Source organism: Parasteatoda tepidariorum, chromosome 4, assembly GCF_043381705.1.
Source record: "Parasteatoda tepidariorum isolate YZ-2023 chromosome 4, CAS_Ptep_4.0, whole genome shotgun sequence".
In the NCBI taxonomy this organism is placed as follows: Eukaryota; Metazoa; Arthropoda; class Arachnida; order Araneae; family Theridiidae; genus Parasteatoda; species Parasteatoda tepidariorum.
Genome location: NC_092207.1, coordinates 7,842,760 through 7,854,047, shown reverse-complemented (window position 1 = coordinate 7,854,047; position 11,288 = coordinate 7,842,760). Strand labels below are relative to the sequence as shown.

The window sequence follows — 11,288 nt, the reverse complement described above, 5'->3', positions numbered from 1 at the left end:
CCACTGCCAACACGAAACGCCTTCATTTCTCGGCTGACATACGACTTCTCATTCACGCCTGGCCGTAAAGTATTTGCGACCATGTACTGGACTGTTTTAAAAACCATAATTTTAGGCACAAGTTGGCATTGCATCTTCATAGGATTTGAGCAGTTACTCAATAAAAAACATGACTCACATGCACATGTTTTTTTGATACAAAAACATGAGAGGAAAGGAATGTCTCCGAATTACATGATTTATGACTGCTCTTTAAAAATGATCATGGGGTACAACTCTGATCTCAAATTATAAGAATAATTAAATAATTGGACATAAAAGTATCTTATTTTCTTTTCTTTAAGTTACAAATTTAACTCGTCAAATCTGCACATTTCATAGTATTTTTAAACAATGAGTAAAAATCAAAGTTGATAATCTCAAAAGTCATTAAATGCTGAAAAAATTTGCTTAGAAATGTAACAAAACAAGAAAAAAATTAAGTAAACAAATTATGTGAATAAAACTTATGTACATTATTGCAAAACGTGCTTCGATTTCAGTAATTTCATGCATTTACGCTTAACAGCAAAACCCCCTCTTTCTCTGGATAAGTGCTCTTGAAAGGGGTCCCAAGCCTCAGCAATAAGTGCACGAATATGCAACTCCAGTTAAACCCAGGTAAAGATTTTCAGGGTGCTTAGCAAAACCTTTCAAGAAAAAACAAGCACCTTTACATACATTTCAAGCATTCAAAAAATATTTTAAGCACTATATTCATTAACAAAAGGCAAAATAATATTCTAAGATTTTACATGATCATGATAAAATAACTAGTTTCTGACAAAGGACTTTTCTTGATTATATTAGAACCACCATAAAAAGATAAGATTTTTCAGTTCGATTTCAAGGGTGAAAAATTAAGTACAAAATTGAGAATATCTTGCAAAATGCAGCAGAGTTGCACATGAGAGTACAAGAATCTCATCGAACCCAGCTCAGTAGACCTACATACAGACTCGCGAGTATTTCATCAAACATGTAAAATGATTGCCGCTTTCATATCATATGGAGCGACGGTAAGCGGAAATGGATTGTGGTTGAATAAATTGTAAAAACGTTGAATAGAACAATGAGAAAACCACTCTTTTGCATAATATGTGACGAAAATCGATATAGAAAAGAAGAAAAAAAAAATCTCATTTAGAAAAAGGGAAAATTAAGCCCTTTTTAAAAAAAACCAATGAGAAAAGCACCTTTAAGGGCTTCTAAAAAACAGAAATTCGAAAAAAGCACCTTTAAGCATTTTTTAAAAACGCTCCTCACCATGATTTTGCATATGCACACTGCTCTAAAATTAAACAGTGCACATGTGCAAGTTAATATTGAAATCCACTACTAATAACAACCAGCAATTTCTTAACCTTCAAAAAAAAAAANAAAAAAAAAAAAAAAAAAAAAAAAAAAAAAAAAAATAGGTGTAGTGAAGTATGGGCAAATTTATGCCGAGCAACTGCTTTTACACTTTAATAGAAAAAGGTATCCATTGAAAGAAAATAGAGATTCTAAAACAAAATTTATGTTTTTCCCACTCAGCTGATCATTACATTATACTTATCTGCAAGTACAATCCATTCCCCACATTAGTAGTTATTATTGTTAATGTTGGCAAGAAAAAGAACTCTTGAATAACAAAGGGAGATGGATAATGAATCACAGTCAAACTTATAAGCCTGGACTATGTATATAATTAAAGGATGAACCTTATGTTTTCAAAATCAAATTTTTGCAATTTTTACTATCATTAAAATAAAAAGATGCTGGTAAAAAAAATCATAATGTTACAATTCTTCAAATCCATTAATTAGAAACCAAGTTTGTATTCCTAGAAAATGGAATGTTTTGAGCTCACACAAAAATCAGGATGCGTAACCGATTTTAATTTTTTATCAAAACAAATACAAACTATGTTACTGTTTTTATCACTGATTATCTGAGTACACTGCATGATATTTTTTTAACTTTTATTAATGGGTCACCTCATACTTTTGCTTTGAATAAGTATGAGAAGTTATAAATATGTTAACATTAGGCAAATAACCCTTATAAAACAAATTATCACTCATTCATGAATTTATTTTTCTCTGATATTTAACTCAAAGATAAATGATCAGCAAAAATAACTTATTATCCACCATTAACGAGAATAGGAGATCAAAACAAAGCTTCCATGATTTCAACCTTTTCAATAAACTCATATAAGTACGCATTAAACAAAGCAAAGGGCCAAATCGAAGACTTCTAACATAACATTTTAACATGTTATATAGATGGTACCTTAAAACGTAATCAAATATTAGAAAATGTCCACTGAGGGGAAAAAAAACGGTGCTCTTTCAAGAATTCTGAGAGACAAAAGCTTGCACGTAATTATTTTCATTAGACATTTTCTTCAAAAATGTATATTTATATTTTTACATGGAGGAATGAAGCAGTAACATGACTTGTTTCACTGCATATTTTTACTTTTGTAATATTTTTTGAAAAGGGTAATAATTATTCATTAAAAATTCCCTAATTTAAAAATAAATTGTAACACTTTTTTTCTTCTTAAAAACACAGGTAAGATGATTTATTCTATGTCATTTTCTGATGTTGCTACATTTTATTGGTCTAAAATTTTAAAGAAGATTTAATTTTCTTTCATTCTTATCTATGGTTAGAATAAATAATTTATTGAAAAGATAAATAATAATGGGTCGAAGTAATTGATAAGAAAAATTTCTTGTAAATATAAACTCTGTCCTAAAATTTTTTAAACTTTTTTTCGACTCATCTTTTAAAGAAATAAAAAATGGACTTTTACCATAAACTAGTTAGGTATACGATAAATCCATAAATTTTTTTTAATACTTATATCAAAAATAATTAGAAAAAAAAACTTAATAATTAAAAAAAAATTTTTTTTTTTAATTAAGGATAAATTTTTCATTTCCTTGTGGTTTTTAACTTGTTTTATAATTAAAGAGTGAAAAAAGGATTTATTTTTCAACAGAATTCATATCTAAAATACTTTTATTAACACTTTTTTTCAAATAAAGGTATTAATAGAACAATCATGTACCTTAGACAAATTCAATAAAATACATTTAAAGATTACAGCAAATTACACAACTTTGTTTTCATATTTTCCCTCTCTTAATTTTAAAATAACTACTATGATCAAAATATAAATATTAAATACAGTATTATGAAAGAAAATCTTCCGACTTAAAATATATACCACTGTGTTTATTCATTATTTAAATTCATATATTTTACCACATCTATTACACACATATCTTTATAACACAAATATTGAATTGTCAAAAAGAAAAGAATTGGTCTAGAAAAGAATGGTTAGAAAAGAATTGGAAAAAAAGTCCTTTTCTATTTCAAAAAATATTTGACATAACGAGGTTTTGAGAAAAAACTCTTCATCATAGTAATTCAAATTAATATTAGATGGATATGTAATGCCAAGCGGAAAAATATTTTTTTGACATAACAAGGTTTTCTAGAAATCAGGAGTATACTATATATATTTATATCTGGAATGGATAAAAATTAATACTTCAAAATAATTTTCAATAACAAATAGTTTAAAACATAAGAATACATATTTTAGTATTTATCATTAACACTACATGATCAAGAGCATAAGAACTAAAAACAAACAAATTTATCAATTCAGGTTTGCTTATAATGTTGTTAAATTAATGTGGATTACAGAGAATTGCGCTACATAGATCTTCTTCCGTATTTTCATTAATAAATGAGGGCAAAAGTATACCAAGTTTTTTACAAAACATACATTAATTAAAGATATAGGGGCAAATAAGAACTGTAGAAATTATTATCATTATGTTAATAGATTAACTACGCACAATTGTTAACCTTGTATGTCTAAATAAAATTACATTTTTAAAAGCACTAAAAAAAGGGGCTTAAGAAGCATAAATAAAACTTTACTTATACCAAAAATGAAAACGTATTCAAACAATAACCATGAACATGAATAGTATTTAAACAAAATTTTCCTGAAACAATTTGTTAATGTCGCAATCATCGGGGATATTTGCCTGTATAATTTTATTGATTTCATCTAATGAAAGGGCAACCACTTTGAAATTGAGTTTTTTAAGTTGACGAATCTTTGTCTGCATTAGCCCTATAACCTGATCATTTTTACCTGCACAGACCGAGGAATCTAATATTTCAAAACAAATACATTCCTCATATTTTTTGATAATGTCTTGCACTTGCTTGGATATTACACTATTGAGCATTGGATTATGACTAACACTAGCACTTGGCGTGTGAGCTTTTGAGGAAAAAAATATTCCTGCTATCATAATGTGGGGCATAATATAACAGCTTCTTATAAGGCTGGCAGGAAATCTACGATTTAAAAAAGCTAGAATTTCTTCAAATCCTCTCCTCTCTTTGATTTCTTTTTCCAGTTGCTTTGGGATAGGATGGGTCGCATTTGAGGTAAGAGTAGAAATTTCTGGGCATTCTATCGTGACACTCCTTCCAACAAAATATAACTGATATTTTGGTTTTGCTTTATCACCATTATAAATCCTTTTAAATGTTGATTGACTTAAACCTGATGAAAAAATATCCACTGGGTAGTGATTGGCAAGCACAAAAGATTGCAAAGTATCCACTAAGACTGGAAGCTGTGATTCATATTCACCCAGTTTTAGGCGTTTTTCAATATGGCGTGTGAGGCACGTCAAAGTATCTTCCATTACAGGATGTCCAACTGTGGTCAGAGCCCACAGAAAGCGAGCTAAGTCCTTTACGCGGCTCCTCAGGGATGGATGGGTCTTTAAATTTTCAGTACCTACTTCTTCATTTAATGCTGCAATGGCCTGCACTTCCAAAACATTAAAAAGTTCTCCACAGTAAATGTTTTGTGTTGCGAACAAGGCGAGAAAATTGCTACACACTACCATGTTAAAAGTGGAGCAATTTTTTATAACGTAACTTTCGACACTCTCGTACAATTGCTCATCGTAATACTGTGAAAGACGTAAACACTTGAGGACACTGATCGCGTTGAATTGGTCGTTCTTTTGAAGGAGGTGCATTGCAGCTTGGCAAGATCGCTGCAAAAAAGGAACTGAGTTTACTCTTTTGCTGCATTTAAAGAAACTTAGACAAGCTAGGGCTATTTCTTCTTCACTCAACTCTGATAAAATATTTTCCATGCGATCTAAAACTGAATCCATTAAAAAAGGTTGTACAGACTTACTCATTCCAATAAAATAAAGCACCAATATCAAATTAGACTTAGAACATTTTTTAATTTTTCTACTCCATTGGCTAGTAATAGCAGAATAATAATGTTTTCTGAAGGCTTTTTGTCCCAAAATAATCAGCCAAGCATCAAGGATATAAAAAGAAAGATCCAAAGGCCATCTTTCAGCACTTAATGCACATTTTTCATCCAAGAACTTGAGAACAGAAGCATATTTTATTGCATCAAATTTGCTATTTGCAAGCACACTCAAAATTTCTTTTACTTGCAATGGTGACAATTTCATGACATTTTCCCTTTGCAGAAGATGGTAAAAAAAACCATCATCCGCTTTTGTTGCAAAAGGCAATCCAGAAGTTACTTGTATCTTGCTTTGACTTAAATCTGGAACTGGCTGCACAACTAAATTTCTGTATTCTGCTTTATTTCTGAAACTTTCAAAGTTCTTGTCATAGAAACAAAACTGTCTCACACTTTTTAGATAGAAATTGGCAACATTGTAACAACTTTTGATTCTTTGGATTAACATGTTAAAAAAAAAGGTTAGCGATTTGCACAGAAGAGAATATCACAATATTTATTTATATATATATAAATAAAGAGAAAGACAATTTATAAAGGTAAATTTTATATTTTTGGACTATCAAAATGGCACATATTTTTATACTTAAGTAACAGTTCCCTTTTTTGCACTAGTTGTTCTCGGAGAGCATCCAACCTCCTTATTTGTTCTTCTTTAGTATAATCAACCCCAGGGAGCTTTTGAATTTGCTCGCGGCATTGTTGGAGCTTCGTTCTAAATTCAGGAATTTTCAAGCTACTTTCAACAGATTCTTGAGGTTTCTGAGCATTTTCAAACATTTCCTTTTCGATGCTGAAAAAAAATATATTTTAAGAGCTATGATATAACTTAGAAGAGAAAAATTATGAACATTAATTTATAAATCATCAGTCTATGTTACAATTTGATACAGACCAAGAAAGTTTAGAACAACCAGATTAATTGATAAATAATTAATTTGTAATGACTTGATTAATTATATAAATAACCACCCTAATTAACATCTAATCATGAAAACCAAAATATTAAAAAGTTCTTTAAAATGGGAAATTTGGTAAATTTTCTAAGATTTGAAAAAATTTTCACTCAATTTTATCGTAAACCCTGTAGCAGAATTGTGGCGTCATTGTTGCAGAACAGAAAAATTTTTCTTTTGGAAAGTAAAAAGTTTTTTTTTCTGCAGAAATTTTCGAAAGATCTTATCTTTTCTTCAGAATTGTGTTCAAAAGATGCTTTTCTCGTGCATCCAAGTAAAAAAAAAAAAAGCCTTTTCTATTCTCATTTGAGAACAATGAAAAATAAAGATTAATGAGGTAAAAAATTTGGTTTTCTTTTCTGCAGAAAATTTCATCCTAATTTTTTTAATGCAGTTATTACTATTGATTTCCACATAGTTTTAAAATCTGTTATTTTTAATACATTATTTATTACAACAACTGAATGTCGAAATAAAAACATGCATTTAGTAACCCTTTATTGAAGAGTCCCATTTACTGCTAGTATAAGAGAGGTATGTTGCAGAAAGCCCAAGAAAATTATACTGAAGAGGAATCACGTATTCAGATAATCACTCTTTTGACGTGTTCAATTAATTTACGCCGTAGTATCGTATATTGATGTAGTGTTTCTATTGTATTTTCGGCAGCTATTGATATTCATGCACATTTCCCGAGACATATCAAACAATATGGAAAATTTGAATCACTTATTTGAATATTTACTTTTGAAGGTAATAATTCTATTGAATTTTTGGCAGCTATTGCTATTGATTTCCATAATTTTTAAATCTAATATTTTTTACATGATATTATTTATTACAATGACCTAATCTCGAAATGAAACACGCACTTGAGAAGTTCGATTCGCGTAAATCTGTCGTTGATTTTTTTAAATTTTTTTTAAAGCAATTACTAATGCATATTTCATGATTTTTAATGTAGGTTTAATTGTAAATGCTAATGCTAAAATGGCTTAGTTATGGATAAAATACTTTTTGTTTAAATTTAAGACTAGTAAGTTTCCTTTATTTAAGTAACTATTTGCCGATGGAAATTTCCCACGGTAGTTTTATTTAATCGAAGACTTTGAGATGTTCTAGAAATCTAATTTTAGCCCTTCCTCGTGATTTTAATTTTGAGTGACTATAAGAGTCACATTAACAAAATAATTTGTGCATCCCCGACAAAATGCGAGAATATCACCCATAATTTTAATTAAAAAAAATTATAAAATTTCATTTTTTTGTAAACACAGTAACATACACATGCTTGTTCTAATTAAAAGTATCTTGTAGAAAGATAAGAGAGTTTTGTCGCAGATAGCTTGAAAGATTCTTTCATAGGGCACAAAACAATAGCAAATATTTACTCAAAAAGCTCATAAGTACTAGATTTTGACAAAAACATAATTTTCTATCTACTTCAAAATTTTTAATTCCTGCTCCAAACATATGTTTGGCTTTTTATGGGCAGACATTTTCACTAAATAACATACATTCATATAACTGTTACAGGGTGCATAGCTAATTCTTTCAACAAAAAATAAGCATCTTTTAAGAGCTCAATAATATTTTTAATCATTTTTCAAAAAAAAAAAAAAAATCTTAATTAGGATTTGTGCAGCAGTAAAATTATTTTTTGCCATCGTTTAAAAATCTCAATTTATAAACATAAAATCAATAAAATTCAAAGATTTTTGCAAAACTTTACAAAATCATGATAAAAAAACTAGTTTCCGATAAATATTGCAGAGAAAATTGTAAAAAATCAACCATTTTTTTTTTGTAATTTAGAACGACAATCAATACGGCAAAGAAAAAAAAAAAACTTTTTAAAGGATATAAAATTAAGCATATTTTCCAAACCACGACTAAAAAAAAAGCACCTTCAAGGACTTTCAAAAGACGTAAATAAAAAATAAGCACCCTTTAAAAACTCTACGCACCCTGAATAAATAAAGCAGAACTTCTTTTTCTATATTGAAATGAACAGTTTAGTTTGGATGCTCTAATCCACATTAAAATAGCATTATATGTATGGGATAGCAAACAGGACTTAATACAATGCAAAAGTCACAGTAATGGAGTTATACAAAATAGCACAACTATACAATGCCATATAAAAAAAAAGGACAAACTACAAACAAAAAAATGAAATTTGCTCTCTTTGAATAAAGGCAAATTTTAATGCAAAAGAATAATAATATAAAATATTTATATTTTCCTAACTTAAAAAAAAAATAAAATAGAAATGTTCCAGCTGTTTACTATACTAACTGAACATTATAACATTTCATTGTAATGTGAGTGCAGAAAAATAACATAAATATTAAGAACTAAAAAAACTAGAAACCAATTTTAGCTAAGTGATGTTAGAACATAAAAAAGCAAGTCAATCTCACTGCTTGCAAAAAATTTGCTAAAGCTAACAAGGATAAAAAATTTTAACACGCAGTAAGAAAAATCGCAAAACATATTGGGGATATTTCCGTTTTGTGATCTATCATGCCAACTACAATCCTCAAGGTGCCAAATAGATTTTAAACTGGCAAATTTTTAAAAAAACAAACAAACCTGTAGATGTTTGTCCAAGGGTAGCTATGTGTTATACCTTTCAAGTTGGTCCCTTTATCGTGGGCCGCTGCCCAGTATAATGTCATAATTATGTTAAATGCTATAAAAGCATTTAACAGTTTCTTTTTCCTCAATTCAATATTATGTTTAATGAAAAGGGTGGGGGTGGGGTGGAGGAATAATCACCAAGTCTTGTAAACTTCCGGGCAGTGGTGCGCGAGAAACTAAAAAAAAAAACATCTCAGAAAGGGACCAACTCGAAAGATACAACTTGTAGCCACCCTCGGGGCAAACATCTACATGTTATTTTTTTTAAAATTTGCAAGTTTAAAATTTATTCGGCACTTTGGCGATTGTAGATGGCACCACAGATCGCGATACGGAAATATCCTCATGAAAAGGAGTATCTGGTATTGCAGGGTAAAATAAGCTTTATTATCACAAAATTTTAACTAGAGCAAGACAATCAATTCATCAAACCAAATGTTTATTATCTAGCTTGAACTATTATTCAGCCTATACCTACATATTATTATAAAAACATTCACATATACTAACAGTGCAGAGAAGATACCTGTAGCCAGATCTGCTGCAGAATAACCATTAAATCTTGATAACTTCCGGGCAGTTATCAAGCAAGAAGGGGGGGGGGCTTGCAAAAGATTTCAAAACAAAAAAACATCACAGAAGGGACCAATTTAAACTATGATTTGTAGCTAAATGTTTTATAGATATATATTCATAGAATGAATTCTAAGTTTAAAATCTATTTGATGCCTTAGCACTTGTAGTTGGAAGGAGTGCAGTCTTATATTTAAAAAAAAAATACTATCAAGCAGTGTAAAGAGTAAGAAAACTTTCTATTGCATTCAAAACATTGCACATCAAGACAACGTTCCCTTTAAGTTAATCTCCCTTTGTGATGTTTTTTCTTTTCTTTTTAGTTCTTCATAGGAAATTGCTAAAATTTCGCGGTTATTCTGCCAAAGATCACCATTCAAAAATCTTCCAAAATTTAATGTGCTTAGGCAGTTAATGCAGGGTGCGTAGTCAAATCTTTCAACAAAAAATAAGCACCTTTTAAGCACTAAAAATATTTTTAAGAACTATATATTAACAAAATGCAAAATAATTTTCAAAGACTTTACATGATCATGATAAAATAACTAGTTTCTGACAAAGAACTCTTTTTTTTTAAAAACAATATTAGCAGTGCCGGATCACTCATTTTGCCCCAGCATTAATAAATTTCAAATTTTTTCAAAATGTTATGATTATTTAGCTCAAATTTAACAAAATAAAGTAAAATTTAATTTATTTTAAATATGCTTTCGTAAATTAAAAGAAATATTACTACTTTTATATTTGAATATTAGCCACCAAAAAAGATAGAGATTTTTCGGTTCGTTTCCAGAGGGTGGAAAATGAAGCCTGAAATTGAGAATAGCTTGCAAAATGCAGCAGAGTTGCACATGAGAGTGTAAAAATCTCAAGGAACCCAGCTCAATATACCCTCAACAACTGTTTACAATTAATTTCACGTAACAAACAATTTATTTCACGTAAAATGTTCGGTGCTTTCATAAGCTACTGACCGACGGCACGTAGAAATGCATTGGGCTTGCATGAATTGTGAAACCCTAGGAAAGAACAATGTGAAAATCTCATTTTCAAAAAGGAAAAGTTAAGCATTTTTTAAAAACGCCCAATAAAAAAGCACCTTACAGATCTTTTAAAAAACGAAAAGCATAAATAAACACTTTTTAAAAACGCTAAGCACCATATAATGGTTTTAAGCAGTTTCTAATACGAAATAATTTTAACAACATTCGAAAGATCAGTTAACACGGATTTAATTACTAAACAACAGTTCAACAAATTTACTAAATAGAAAGGAATGATTTAAGACATAGTTATAAAAGAAATTATAAATTTGCTTTTCGAAAATATTACCTACGAATTACATCATAAATAATTGGAAGAAAATCTGTGTTTACATTTTCTGCCAGAGACATTTTCTTTTTTCTGCATAAGATGAAACACTATGAAGATGCAAAATGCATCAAAAAATAAATTATTACAGAATATGAACAACAAGAAATAAATATTAGAAATTCTAAAGTTGCACGCAGTGTTGCCAGATGACGATAACCGTTCACCCCCAGATGGCGTTGTAAAATCCTTTAACAATTGGGTATAATATGAAAAAAACACAACTACTTCGATTTAGTAGGAACAACATATGACGCAATGCTAATCGAATGGAATTTAGTTGTTGTTTATTTAGTTATTGTTATTAGTAGTTGTTGTTATTTGTTTTAGTTGTTGTTGTTTATTTAGTTGTATTTAGTTTCAATAACTTTTCTTTA

At 29.2% G+C, this 11,288-nt stretch overlaps 1 protein-coding gene across 1 annotated transcript; it reads right to left on the bottom strand.

Moving 5' to 3' along the window:
• Positions 1-3,036: 3,036 nt before the first annotated feature.
• LOC107439588 (FAST kinase domain-containing protein 5, mitochondrial) lies at positions 3,037-5,974 on the bottom strand. The gene has a single exon (XM_016052231.3). It carries the CDS (start codon positions 5,814-5,816, stop codon positions 4,044-4,046), a length of 1,773 nt encoding a protein of 590 aa, XP_015907717.2. The 5' UTR covers positions 5,817-5,974; the 3' UTR covers positions 3,037-4,043.
• Between the last annotated feature and the right edge of the window lie 5,314 nt (positions 5,975-11,288).

What these genes read in the sequence shown, in the direction of transcription:
- LOC107439588 (XM_016052231.3), bottom strand. Translation starts at nt 5,816, where the DNA reads ATGTTAATCCAAAGAATCAAAAGTTGTTACAATGTTGCCAATTTCTAT.